This window comes from Erythrolamprus reginae, chromosome 3 (assembly GCF_031021105.1).
Source record: "Erythrolamprus reginae isolate rEryReg1 chromosome 3, rEryReg1.hap1, whole genome shotgun sequence".
Classification (NCBI taxonomy): domain Eukaryota; kingdom Metazoa; phylum Chordata; class Lepidosauria; order Squamata; family Dipsadidae; genus Erythrolamprus; species Erythrolamprus reginae.
In genome coordinates, this window is record NC_091952.1 from 110,023,927 (window position 1) to 110,039,248 (window position 15,322).

Genomic DNA, 15,322 nt, shown 5'->3' on the forward strand with positions numbered 1-15,322 from the left:
GCTTTCCTCCTCCTTCTAACATGACTGGAAACAGAAATATGTTGGATACATGCAACTATTTCCTTATTATTCATGAAAAACCCATTAATTACTTTTAGCAGAAAATAAAGCCTAAACTTGTAGTTCCATAATGATAATAAATTATGTTTTTAGCATTCCTTTTCTACAAATCTTCAGACTTAATAAGGATCTAAACCTCAGGAATCTTCCTTAGAACTACCAGATGTTTTTTCTAGAAAACCAATTTCCATTAATCAAATTATTAATTAAAACATACTTCTCATTATTTCTAATGATGGGATTAATATAATTTATAACTTCAGATTAAAGAAACTAGCATAAAATATTTCATCTTTAGGTGCACTGGCAATATAACAGGACATTTTTTTTTAATTTAGTTAGTTAGTTAGTTAGTTAGTTAGTTAGTTAGTTAGTTAGTCCAATACATAATACACATTGAAGAGAATAGATATGTAGTAATATAAATAAAGAAAAGAATAGAAGAAAAGATATAAAAGTATAGGTTTAACTTGAAGGTCATAAATGTTTAAATTTGTCAAAATGAAGATATTAACCAGGTTATTGTATTTTTTAAAAAGTGTTTTAAATTCTAAAGCCATCCATTTGTGGTGGGTGATGGTGGAGTCTAGGACTCATATAGGGTATTAAGAGAGAGAGGAAATGAAGGAAGGAAGGACAGAAAAAAGAAAGAAAGAAAGAAAGAAAAGGAATAGGAAAGAAAAAAGAGGAAGGAAGAGAGAAAGAAAGAAAGAAAAAGAAAGAAAAAGGAAGGGAGGGAGGGAGAAAGAGAGAGACAAGGAAGAAAGAACATAGGATTAAATAATATATTTTGGATGTTCAGTAGTAGTAAATGGACATGGAAATTGTATCTCATTGAGGCCTTTGAGGCAAGGAAAGACCAGGCACTTTAACGCTGTGATGTTAAGTTGGCCACATCCCTCTGGTCATATGACCACCCAGTAACATGATCACCCAGCAACCCTCCCACCCACTCACATGACCCTCAAGCCATACCCACAAAATAAGCCACGCCCAGAGAGTGACAGTAAAAATGTTTGGAACCCATCCTAATCCACGTCCTCTCTGCATACCAATTGTATCTTAAAGATGACAGATACTGTATTGTTAAGAACATAGTATATTTTTAACATTAAAGCTATAATCTTTAAAAGATACTATGAAATTAAAGGAACATTCCAGAAAGATATTCCCATACTAGCATTTTATTCCATTGCAGCAATACAAAGTTTATTTACTGAATGACTGATATACATTTTCAAATCTTCTAAAAAAAACATCTCCAAGTACCTCTACAATTTTTTATTGTTTCTGCCTTATTAGCAACTCATGAGCAGAGATGATAATGGAATGTTAGCTACCTGTCTTGCAATAATGTAGATGAAATGATGTTATGTCTAGATTTAAATGTCTTTCTCACCTTAGGGAAGTTCAGAGTATGTAAATGTTATTTATAAATGCTTGATTTTATATACTTTATTTTAAATATTAATTGTCTGAGTGGCAATTAGTATTTAAATCCATTCTTGACTGGATTAGTACATAAGCAGAGAATAGATAAAGCTAACCTTGATGATCTAAGAATCAAGTGTTTCCTAAGAGTATGGTTATCACCCGTGAGTATTCAGAAATATATGCATAATTATTTTAAGTTATGGCTGTAGTGACAGACCAGAAAAGACAAAAGGCTGGAAATTTTAAATCTGCATAGTCAAGCCCTAATTTTTGTTCTTGGGAAGTAAACAAAAAAAAGTAAAGGTTAAAAAATGAAATAGATTCTGTAGCACTCCCTCTTATCCCTGTCTACTGAGAATGTGACTATAGAATTCAACAGCCCATTCACCTCCACCTGGAGAGATAACTTTATTTTATTTATTTATTTGGTTTGTCAAACATAAGATAACAGGTATATGTATAAACATGAATATAAAAACTGTAAATACAGGGTACAAATAAATGGGAACAATAGGACAGGGATGGTAAGCACACTGGTACTCTTATGTACACCCCTTACAGACCTCTTAGAAATGGGGTGAGGTGCATGGTAGACAGTTTAGGGTTGAAGCCAGGCATGGGCAGCAGCTGGAATGCCCGGAACCATCGTTCCGCTGTGGAAAGCGGAGCGTGTAGGCCTGCTCCAGTTGCAGCTGGATATGCACGTATGTGCACGAGCAACTGGAGCAAATCCGGTAAAAATTACAGGTTTTTTTGCTTCCGCGACTGCTGTAAGGTGGTGAGGGGGCCGCATGTCGGTAGAGCGGGCAGTGGGGGAGTTGCCATGTGGGGCAAATGGTGGCAAGCGGGCGATGGGAGGGCAAATGGCGGTGGGCAGCAGCGAGCAGGCACTTACTTTTTTTCCCATTTTCTGCATCTGCAGAAGCGAAAAATTGCTCACGCGCGCACAGGGGGAGCGGGGCCGTTCCGGTAGGGCCATGATTTAAGCTATGGGAGTTTGATGAAGTAACAATGGAGTCAAGTACAGCATTGCAGGCATTGTCCAATGTATTGCTGAAGTCATATTTTCTGCAATCGAGTTTGGAACATAATAAATAAAAACGTTAGTTTGTATTTATTGCGTGCTTGTGTATGATTGCAATTAAAGTAATTTTTTTATAATTTTTTTTATTAATTTTAAATGTTAAAACATACAAACTACATACATACAACATAAAAACAGTGTCCTGTGAAGGTGCACCCATCACCTGACGATATACATATACAGTAATACCTCATGATACGAACTTAATTTGTGCAAGGAGGAGGTTCGTAAGACGAAAGGTTTGCAAGACGAAACATTGTTTCCCATAGGAAACAATGTAAAGTCAATTAATCCGTGCAACCAAAAAACCCCCCGCAAAAAAACGGCTTTCGGAGACTGCTGGAAAGCCGCGCGGCTGTTTTAAAAGGTGACAGCCGGCCTGGGGGGCTTACCATCACCCCCCCGAACCCGGGTTCGGGGGAGTGCTGGCAAGCCCCCCAGGCCGGCTGCGACCTTTTAAAACACCCGCACCGCTTCCCAGCTGTCTCCTGAAGCCGAACGCTAATGCCGAACTTCCGCGTTCGGCTTCGGGAGACAGCTGCGAAGTGGCGCGGGTGTTTTAAAAGGTCGCAGCCGGCCTGGGGGGCTTCCCAGCAGCTCCCCGAACCCCGAACCCGGATGTTTGGCAAAAGTTCGGGGTTCGGGGGGGTGCTGGCAAGCCCCCCAGGCCGGCTGCGACCTTTTAAAACACCCGCGCCGCTTCCCAGCTGTCTCCTGAAGCCAAACGCTAAAGCCGAACTTCCGCGTTCGGCTTCGGGAGACAGCTGCGAAGCGGCGCGGGTGTTTTAAAAGGTTGCAGCCAGCCTGGGGGGCTTGCCAGCACCCCCAGAACCTCGAACCCGGGTTCGGGGGGGGGGTGCTGTCAAGCCCCCCAGGCCGGCTGCGACCTTTTAAAACACCCGCGCCGCTTCTCAGCTGTCTCCTGAAGCCGAACGCTAAAGCCGAACTTCCGCATTCGGCTTCGGGAGACAGCTGCGAAGCGGCGTGGGGGTTTTAAAAGGTTGCAGCCAGCCTGGGGGGGCTTCCCAGCAACCTCCCGAACCGAACCCGGGGTTCAGCAAAATTTTGACTCTTCTTACGAACTTTGTTCGAGTTACGAACCGGCGTTCGGGAGGCTTCTGGGAAGCCCCGCCGCCCGGCTGTTACCTTTTAAAACAGCCGCGCGGCTTCCCAGCAGTCTCCGAATGCCGGTTCGTAACTCGAAAAAAGTTTGTAAGAAGAGGCAAAATTTTTCTGAACCCCCCGGTTCGTATCACGAGTTGTTCGTAAGACGAGGGGTTCGTATCTTGAGGTACCACTGTATACCCCACCACCAATTGGAGTGTCTGTACTAACATCTTTAATATTCTTCTAAACTGGAATCTGTGTTCTATTTATATATCAAAGAGTGATTCTAATTTATTCTTAATGGCTAAATCACAAATTCTACTTGTCATATAACCTCTCACCATTTCCCATCGCTCCATCAGTTTTTTCAATTTATTTTCATTATACATATTTATCTTTACCTCCATAATTTCAAAGCAAATGTGGTCCACCATGTACCGATACCAATTCTGTATCATCCATTTTGCTGCTTCTTTCCAACCCAATACAATTACTGCTTGGGTGCTTTCCAATGCTGCTACTTTTATTTCTTTAAATTCTCTTAAGTCTCCCTTTTTTACCAGTACTGTCATTTCTTTTGTAATTGTCCAATTAATATTTAACATCCTGTTCATTTCATCTTGCACTACTTTCCAAAATTTCTGTACTACTGAGCACTCCCAGAACATGTGCATAAAAACTCCTCTCTCTTGGCATCCATGCCAACAAGTGCCTTTCCCCTTCTTCTAAAAATATGCAAGTTGTGTTGGTGTATAATACCACTTATGTAAAATTTTCCTCCTCATTTCTCTAACTCTTGTATCCTTTGTTTTCTGTATATTTTCAACTATCTCCTTCATCTCTCTTTCGTCTATTTGTACTTCATTTTGCCACCATCTAGTTAATCCTTTTATCACACTCTCTTCCGCCTGTGATAACATTCTGTATATATTACTTGCTTGTGCTTTTATATCATCCCATTTTTCTTTTAATATTTTTCCAGTTGAGTTTCTTCTCTTAATAATGTTTCTTTATTCTCCCTTTCGTTCAATTGTTTGCTTATTGTGTTTGTCTGCAACCATCTCTGTTGGCCCAACCACCTTTCTAAACGAATTCTGCTAACTCTTCCATCCTTCTTATATAACTGTTCTATTCTGGTTATCCCTTTATCATTCAATTCCTTTATAATTTTATTTAAATTAATTTCGTTATCTCTATTTAATACATACAAAGTTGACAGCTTTGATCTTTTTATTCCCATTTTTCCATGCCGTTTTGACCAAATTTCTAAAGTCCCCTTAAAGGGTCCATCAATTTATTGATTTCCTTTTTATTCCATTTTATAAATAACAGCTCTCTATTATTAATTTTGTTAATCTCTTTTTCCAATCTAACCCATTTATTATTCTCTAATATCTGCAGCTCCATTAATCTTTCAATTTGAAACACGTCTCTATATAGCTCCAAACTAGGGCTTCCCCATCCTCCATCTTTTTCATTAGCAATCAGCCATCTTTTCCTTATTCTAGGTCTTTTATTCTCTTCTATCCAATAATTCAATTTACTATCCCATTCCCTCAATTTTGCATCTGAAAAGGTACCTGGTAAAACCTGAAATAAATACATCATTTTTGAGATAATCATCATTTTAAGTGCTCTTATCTTTGCCATCCTTCTCAATTTTTTATTTTTCCAACTCTTCATCTGTTTTAACATTTTCTTCCACATCAGGTTATAATTGAGCTTCACTATTTTATTTGGATTTCTTAATGCAATTAAAGTTATTGAAATAGTTATTGACAGGTAGAGTATTGTAGCAGATAATTTTGTTTTACTACGCTTAGGTCAAACCATTGGCAACATAGTTGTAAGTTGTCCAAGCCCAAAATTTCAAGCCTGGTGGCATAAGGTATTCTGTTGTGAGCAGAAGAGTGGAGTACTCTTCTCATGAAATACCTCTGGACTTGCTCAATTGTGTTAATGTCAAGTATTAAAACATGAATACATATAAGAGCCAGGGTAGCACAGTGGTTAGAGTGCAGCACTGCAGGCTACTTCAGCTAACTGCTAGCTATAGTTCAGCAGTTCAAATCTCACCCCCTGCTCAAGGTCGACTGAACCTTACATCCTTCCAAGGTGGGTAAAATGAGGACCCAGATTGTTGGGGGCAATATGCTGATTCTGTAAACTGCTTAGACAGGGCTGTAAAAGCACTATGAAGCAGTATATAAGTCTAAATGCTACATGGTGTACAGTGTGGATTCCAGGCAGATGAGCTCTACTTTTGTACAAATGTGCAAATAATAATAATAACAACAACAACAATAACAACAACAACAACAGTTGGAAGGGATCTTGGAGGTCTTCCTGCTCCTGTTTAGGCAGGAAAACCTACATTACTTCAGACAAATGGTTATCCAACATCTTAAAAACTTCCAGTGTTGGAGCATTTACTTCTGGAGGCAAGCTGTTCCACTTTCTCCTTAGTTCTGAGTTGCTTCTCTCCTTTATTTAGTTTCCACCTATTGCTTCTTGTTCTACCTAAGGTGCTTTGGACTTTCTCTTCTTTGTAGCAGCCCCTGAGCTATTGGAACACAGCTATCATGTCTCCCCTCGTCCTTCTTTTCCTTAAACTAGACATACCCAGTTCCTGCAACCGTTCTTCATATGTTTTAGCCTCTAGTCCCCTAATCATTTTTGTTGCTCTTCTCTCTATTCTTTCTAGAGTCTCAACTTCCTTTTTGGATTGTGGTGACCAAAAGTTTGGCCTTACCACGACATTATAACGTTGTATTAACACTTTGTGTGATCTTGATTCTATCCCTCTGTTTATGCAGCCTAGAAATGTTTCTTGGCAGCTGCTGCACACTTCTGGCTCATATTTAAATGGTTGTCCACTAGGACTCCCAGATCCCTTTCACAGTTATTATTGTTGAGCAATGTACCAAATATACTTCAACAGCATTTGAAAAGGCTCTCCTATAAAAAGAATAAAATGAACATCAGAATGCTCTAGAATGGGTAATATCAGTCTGTCCTTAATTTAGGTTAACTAGCCTATAAAAAGGTTCCAGGTTACATGGAAACATACAGTTTATTGAGCACACTTTTGGAACAGGAATAAGAGAGATAATGAATCCATATAGCACCAATAATTAAATTTAATGCATAATTCCTTGCTGGATTTCTTAATTATTTTTGTAAATAAGATCTGATGCTTGAAACTAAAGTCAGCTTCTGGCTTTCCTTAATTGTTGTTAACATTTTGTACATTTGCTTTCTATCAGGGCTAAATGGGATATAACTTCTGTCTTCAGTTTTAATGGTCATTCAAAACCTGGCCCTGGCTTGCTCCTTTGAAGATAAAGAAAAACTTTATTTAAAAAAGGTTTTAAAACTTATTTTAATAATTTATATAATTGACTAACTCATAAAAATGACTCTACACAATGAACAGAGAGTTAAAATTAAAGCACAATTTGAAAATCAAACATATATGCACAGTCTAAAAATCACTCTACTTCTAAATCAAAGTATAGAGTGAATAAATTAATCAAATATTTCCATTAATTTGCTTTTAAAATGTAATTTTAATAAATCCCCAAATACCTCAAAACCCTTTTTTGTGGTTTTTGTTTTGTCCCCATTTATGAATGGATCAAAAACACACCTTTTGAATGAATTTACTTTAATCAGTGAACCATTAATAATAACAACTGGCTTAGCAGTGGTCACACACACACAAATCAAAATGCAATCCTTTCTTGCAGAAAGTCATCTGCTAATTAATCTCCTGTCAGGCTGAACTCTCTAAATCTTCACATGGAGTTAGAGAGTTCAGCCTGACATCTACATTAGCAGCTGGCGTAAGTTCAGACACACTTAACTCAAAACAATGCAATTCTTGTTATTTCACATAATGTTTAAGCGCTTGGAAAAATGCCCAGGAGTCTTTCAAGAAATCTGAAGCAGAGAAACAGGGATTCACAAGTTTAGTTTAGTTTTATTGGATTTATATGCCGCCCCTCTCCGAAAACTCGGGGCGGCTAATAGCAATCATAAACAATATACAATAATAATCCAATACTAAAAGCGAATTAAAAACCCCTTAATATAAAAAAACAAACATACATGCAAACATACCATACATACAATTGTAAGGCCTAGGGGGAGAAGGAATCTTAATTCCCCCATGCCTGGCGGCAGAGGTGGGTTTTAAGTAACTTGCGAAAGGCAAGGAGGGTGGGGGCAATTCTTATCTCTGGGGGGAGTTGGTTCTAGAGGGCCGGGGCCGCCACAGAGAAGGCTCTTCCCCTGGGTCCTGCCAAGCGGCATTGTTTAGTTGACGGGACCCAGAAAAGACCCACTCTGTGGGAAGCTAACTGGTCGCTGGGATTCGTGCGGCAGAAGACGGTCCCTGAGATAATCTGGTCCGGTGCCATGAAGGGCTTTATAGGTCATAACCAACACTTTGAATTGTGACCAGAAACTGATCGGCAACCAATGCAGACTGCGGAGTGTTGGTGTGACATGGGCATATTTAGGGAAGCCCAGGATTGCTCTCGCAACTGCATTCTGCACGATCTGAAGTTTCCGAACACTCTTCAAAGGTAGCCCCATGTAGAGAGCGTTACAGTAGTCGAGCCTCGAGGTGATGAGGGCATGAGTGACTGTGAGCAGTGACTCCCGGTCCAAATAGGGTCGCAACTGGTGCACCAGGCAAACCTGGGCGAACGCCCCCCTCGCCACAGCTGAAAGATGTTTCTCTAATGTGAGCTGTGGATCGAGGAGGACGCCCAAGTTGCGAACCCTCTCTGAGGGGGTCAATGATTCTCCCCCCAGAGTAATGGACGGACATATGGAATTGTTCTTGGGAGGCAAGACCCACAGCCACTCCATCTTGTCTGGGTTGAGTTTGAGTTTGTTTACACCCATCCAGGCCCCAACAGCCTCCAGGCACCGGCACATCACTTCCACTGCTTCGCTGACTGGACATGGGGTGGAGATGACAATTCATGACAGATATCCAAGTCTGAACTGTTGTTTTGAACTATTGTCTGAACTATTGCAGCCTTTCAGCCATCTCTACTGTTCTTAAGTATACTAGGGGAGTAGCCAATTAGCCCCCAATCTTACTCCCGAGGAGACCTCCTCTGGAGTAACCATTCCATTTCTTGGCAGCTCTGCAGGCTCTTAGATCAAGAAGAGGAGTAGCCTCTTCTTTCTCACTGTCCTACTTGGGTGCCAGCTGCACAGGCCGCTGGCAGGCCACAACAGTTTTTCTTAGAGAAAGTCAGGGCAGAGAAGCAGTTATGCAAATCTAAAACCAAACTTTAATTTCTTCAGGTTTTTTCCCTTGCTATAGAAAATGTATTTAAGTAAATGCACAGTACAATTATACTTAAATGATACAATATTAATGTATGCTCTTCTGACTCAATCATATAGAGTATCTCTCAAAATCTTATGTGATACAGATGGTCCTTGACTTACAACAGTTCATTTAGTGACTGTTCAAAGTTACAATGGGATTGAAAAAACTGATGTATTATCGTTTTTCACCCTTACAACTGTTGCAGAATCCCCATGGTTATATGATCAAACTTCAGATGTTTGGCAAGTAGTTCATATTTATGATGGTTGCAGTGACTTCCTGACAAGCAAAGTCAAAGCCAAATTTACTTAACAACCATGTTACTAACTGAACAATTACAATGATTGAGCTTGGTGAAACCAACCTATACGTAGACTACCACACTGAATGCATCAAAACCAAGACCTATAACCCTCCCTTCAAAAATCCCATCCCTCCTCAACCATCCCACACTTTCCAACCCACCACCTCTCATCAACAAATTGCCATCCCCAGTACTTCCAACCAAGAATAGGAAAGCGTGCTCCTTATTTCCTCAGTTCAATCCAACCTCAATCCATTCCAATTTATATTCAACTCAACTCAGCCCAACTTCAACCCAGAACCCAAACTCAATCTTAAATGTAAACTAATCAATGCAAGAAGTATAATTAACAAGTTGTCTGAATTCCTCCTCCTTCTAGACACCAACTTATTTGATTTGATCTTTGTCTGTTAAACATGGCTAAATACATCCTATCCTGACTCCATCATCACATCAAGTAACTACCTTGTCCTTCGGTCTGACCGTGAATCCCGCAGAGGAGGCGGTATAGCTATATTGTATAAAAAATCACTCAATCTAAAAAACATCCAAGTTGCACATGATCTTATCCTCCCAGAAACCATTATATGTGATCTTTCCCTCAATCTCACACTTCGCTTCCTACTATGCTACAGAGCTCCTGACTCCGTCATCACTCATGCAACCAAATTAACCTCACTGCTAATATGGGCAACCTCCTGCCCTTACCCCATTATCTTCCCTGGTGACCTCAACCTACCTCACATTAACTGGACCTTAAATGAATGCAGCACGGAATCAATCCACACTACCTTATACAATGCCATCACCAGCCTGGGACTTGACCAATTAGTATTAAACAATACTAGACTTAACAGCTGTCTTGACCTCATATTCTGTAATAGCAAAAGCACAATCTATGGTCTGCATGTAACAGAACCTTTTTCCAACAGGGATCATAGTATGATTAACTTCAATCTCAATCTACACCAGGATAACTTTCACCTGTATCATGTGTCATTTAAGTATAATTTTAGGAAATCCAACTACAAACTCATAGATGCCAATCTCTCAATTCTTGACCGGCAAACTATATTTTCTAACTGCAACACTATTAATGATTTCTACAACACATTCTTACTACAAGTTAAAAGACCTATCAGACTACATGTACCACTAACTTCAACCAGAAGAAAAACAAAAAAATAACTTACCTGTCTCAATAAGGAAACTACAAACCAAAAAAAGATCTCACTGGTGTAAAAATAAAAAAGGCCAAGTAACCAACTTCAAAAGACGCTACAAAAGCATTTGCCAACAAATAAAAGCAGAATGTCTCAACTACCACAGCAAACAAGAGGAGAATCTCCTTCTCACCAAACCTAAACGAGCCTTCTACAACTTTGTCAACAACAAACTCAAAGACTCTAGACCTATTCCACCTCTCGTTGGACTCAACAACAAAGAATACCATGATGATCCATCCAAAGCTAACCTCTTCAACTCTTTCTTTGGTCTGTCTTCGTTAACAGTAATGGCTCATTCCCCCATCTTCACAAATCACACCTCAAACTCTCTAAACGACCTAACCAAAGTAGACTTCACTATAGACCATGTTGAAAAAGCAATCCGAGACCTCAAACCTTCTCTATCAGTCGGACCAGATGGTCTTTGCACATAGTTCCTAAAAAACCTTTCTTCTGCTATAGCCGAACCACCAAGCATCATCTTTCAAAATTCCTTCAGGACCAGCATACCCCCCAAGCTATGGTCAAAAGCAGTAGTCATCCCCATCTTCAAAAAATGAGACCCTTCTCTCGTTGACAACTACAGACCAATTTCACTATGCTGCATCTCATGTAAAGTCATGGAATCAATTATAAATCAATCAACCTTTACTTAGAATCTAATAACCTACTCTCTAACAAACAATTTGGATTCAGAAAGAAATTATCCTTCAACCTTCAACTACTTCACTGCAAAAACATATGGACTACCCACCTAGATCAAGGAAAATCCATTGATGCAATTTATATTGACTTTTGCAAAGCCTTCGATTCAGTGGTCCATGACAAACTACTCCTAAAACTCAAATCCTATGGCATCTCAGGATTCCTCCATAGCTGGATTACTGCATTCCTGTCAAACAGGCAACAAGTTGTCAAAATTGGAAGTGCCATTTCCACCCCTGTCCCGGTTAAAAGTGGCATTCCCCAAGGCAGCGTACTAGGACCTACTCTATTCATTCTCTGCATCAACGACCTCTGCAATCATATCACAAGCAACTGTGCTCTTTTCGCCGACAATGTAAAACTTTTCAGCACCACGGACAACACATCTACTTTCCAAAAAGACCTCGACTTTGTCTCAGATTGGTCTAACACCTGGCAACTTCAAATATCAACCAGCATATGTTCTACTCTCCACATTGGCAAAAAGAATCCGAACCTCATATATAAACTGAATAAACAAATTCTCACAGCCAACCCCCCACTCAGTAAAAGACCTTGGAATGCTAATATCAAATGATCTAAGTGCCAAAGCCTACTGCAACAATATCGCCAAAAAGGCTTCTAAAGTTGTTAACCTGATCCTACACAGCTTCTGCTCTGGCAATCTCACACTACTCACCAGAGCCTACAAAACTTTTGCCAGACCAATCCTTGAATACAGTTCATTTGTCTGGAACCCATACCACATCTCGGACATCAACACCCTTGAAAATGTCCAAAGATATTTCACCAGAAGAGCCCTTCACTCCTCCACTCGAAACAGAATACCCTACAAAAGCAGACTATCAATCCTAGATCTAGAAAGCTTAGAACTACGATACCTAAAACACAATCTAAGTAATGACCACAAGATCATATGCTGCAACATTCTACCTGTACTACTTCAGCTTCAATCGCAACAACACAAGAGCATGCAACAGATTCAAACTTAATATTAACCATTCCAAACTTGACTGTAAAAAATATGACTTCAGCAACCGAGTTGTCGAAGCGTGGAACTCATTACCTGACTCAGTAGTGTCAACCCCTAACCCCCAACATTTTCCCCTTAGACTATCCACGATTGACCTCTCCAGGGGCGTGCATAAGTGCACCAGTGTGCCTTCCGTCCCCTGTCCAATTGTCTCTCCTTATCTCGTTTATCTTTTCTTCCTTTCAAATATGTTCACCTATACTTTTATATCTTCTATTATTTTCTTTATTTATATTACTACATATCTATTCTCTTCAATGTGTATTATGTATTGGACTAAATAAATAAATAAATAAATAAATAAGTAAATAAATAAATAAATAAATAAATAAATAAATAAATAAATAAATAAATAAATAAATAAATATTAACTTAATAAGTGTGGCAATAAATGTCGTAAAATGGGGCCAACTCACTTAACAAAAGTTTCACTTAGCAACATAAATTTTGGGCTCAATTATGACTCAAGCACTACCTGTATTTAGAATTTTATTTTTAAAAATGCATTGAACTTCTGAAATAGACAGTCTCCTATGAATGAGTTCTTTGTAAAGGTTAGGGTAAACTGAATAGTGCTCTTGCATCTTAACTTTCTAAAACTGCTATTGATGATAATATGCTTATTTTTTAAATATTTTAAGAAATCTTGGCATAAATTAATTTCTACTGAAAGTTGTTTTTTCATCCCCCCCCCAGAAAAGTCATGTGGTCCAGCCCCCCAAATCCCTAATGCTTCACTGGAGCAAGATGATGCAGAACTGTATAATTCTGGAAAAATATTAAATTATATATGCAATGATGGATTTGATACTGAAGACCTTACTCAAAAGACATGTATAAAAGGAGAATGGGTAGGATCCTTCACTTGTAAAGGTACAGTAATTTTATTTTTGAACTTCACAAATTAATTGTTTTTGAAACAACATTGTTGAAAAGTGATGCTTAAAGGAAAGAGGACAAACTTGCTGTCTTACTCTTTCAATCTATGCTGCCTTACTCTTTCAATCTATGTGGACTCAGAAAAACAGGCATTTGTTGTTCTAGAAATTGAATGATTCTTTACATTGTATGGTCAAAAAAGCCTAGATTAAATTAACCAATGGAAGCATTATTGGAATCGATCAACATGAACAATTTTGTGTCTTTAGCTGGCCTAATGTTGATGATATATTTTGTCATAATTTATTTTTGGCCTATATTCTATCTATTTTGAATCACTTCAGGAAATTGAAGTTTTGTATCCTCTATCAATTTAGATGCAACATGTCCCACACCCCCTATAGTTGAAAATGCTAGAATTAGTGAAGATACAATAAAGAAGTACACGAATGGCGAGAAAATAACTTATCGGTGTAATGACGGTTTTGAGATATCTGAATCAGCTACTGTAACATGTAGACAAAATAACTGGTCACCCTTGCCAAGATGTCAAGGTAGGAATATATGGTCTATATTTTTGCTGAGATTCACAAAATTCACATGGAGAGTACATTTTTTAAAATTCAGAAATGAAATATTATTTATCTTATTAATTAATCCACAGAGAGGGGCGTATCAGAGCTTGCATTTGTGCAAGGTAGTCTGTTTGTGCCCAACCAGCTAACCAGTCCAGCCAGCCCACCAATCCAACCAGTCAGCCAGCCACAGACCAGTAGAAATGGAGTTAAAAAATTAAACACTTCTTTATACTACTACTACAACTACTGTCTATACTATACATACAATAAACTAGTCTCTTACTAGTACCTTGCTACAACTATCTTAGCTCAATACCTTCCAGGAACCAACTTAGAAACATAGAAACATAGAAGTCTGACGGCAGAAAAAGACCTCCTGGTCCATCTAGTCTGCCCTTATACTATTTTCTGTATTTTATCTTAGGATGGATATATGTTTATCCCAGGCATGTTTAAATTCAGTTACTGTGGATTTATCTACAACGTCTGCTGGAAGTTTGTTCCAAGGATCTACTACTCTTTCAGTAAAATAATATTTTCTCATGTTGCTTTTGATCTTTCCCCCAACTAACTTCAGATTGTGTCCCCTTGTTCTTGTGTATACTTTCCTATTAAAAACACTTCCCTCCTGGACCTTGTTTAACCCTTTAATATATTTAAATGTTTCGATCATGTCCCCCCTTTTCCTTCTGTCCTCCAGACTATACAGATTGAGTTCATTAAGTCTTTCCTGATACGTTTTATGCTTAAGACCTTCCACCATTCTTGTAGCCCGTCTTTGGACCCGTTCAATTTTGTCAATATCTTTTTGTAGGTGAGGTCTCCAGAACTGAACACAGTATTCCAAATGTGGTCTCACCAGCATTCTATATAGCGGGATCATAATCTCCCTCTTCCTGCTTTTTTATACCTCTAGCTATGCAGCCAAGCATCCTACTTGCTTTCCCTACCGCCTGACTGCACTGTTCACCCATTTTGAGACTGTCAGAAATCACTACCCCTAAATCCTTTTCTTTTGAAGTATTTGCTAACACAGAACTGCCAATACAATACTCAGATTGAGGATTCCTTTTCCCCAAGTGCATTATTTTACATTTGGAAACATTAAACTGCAGTTTCCATTGCTTTGACCATTTATCTAGTAAAGCTAAATCATTTACCATATTACAGACGCCTCCAGGAATATCAACCCTATTGCACACTTTAGAGTCATCGGCAAATAGGCAAACCTTCCCTACCAAACCTTCCCCTATGTCACTCACAAACATATTAAAAAGAATAGGACCCAGAACAGACCCTTGTGGCACACCGCTTGTAACCTGACTCTGCTCAGAATACTCGCTGTTAACAATAACTCTCTGATGTCTATGCTTCAGCCAGCTGCAAATCCATTGAACTATCCAGGGATTAAGTCCAATCTTCACTAATTTATCTATCAGCTCTTTATGTGGAACCGTATCAAAGGCTTTGCTGAAGTCCAGGTAGGCAATATCCACGGCACCACCTTCATCCAACACCTTTGTGACATAGTCTTGTACAGCATTTCAGCTTCTTCAAAG

At 39.0% G+C, this 15,322-nt stretch overlaps 1 protein-coding gene across 3 annotated transcripts in view; it reads left to right on the forward strand.

Annotated features, from left to right (window-relative positions):
- The window catches only part of CFH (complement factor H), a 127,992-nt gene that overhangs the window by 91,269 nt on the left and 21,401 nt on the right, over positions 1-15,322 (forward strand). For 2 of the 3 annotated variants that reach the window (XM_070746351.1, XM_070746350.1), the window contains 2 exons: positions 13,003-13,179; positions 13,563-13,739. In XM_070746351.1, the coding sequence (XP_070602452.1) occupies positions 13,003-13,179; positions 13,563-13,739 (354 nt within the window). The remainder of the gene's footprint in view (positions 1-13,002; positions 13,180-13,562; positions 13,740-15,322) is intronic. The other variant, XM_070746353.1, reaches the window with a different exon arrangement.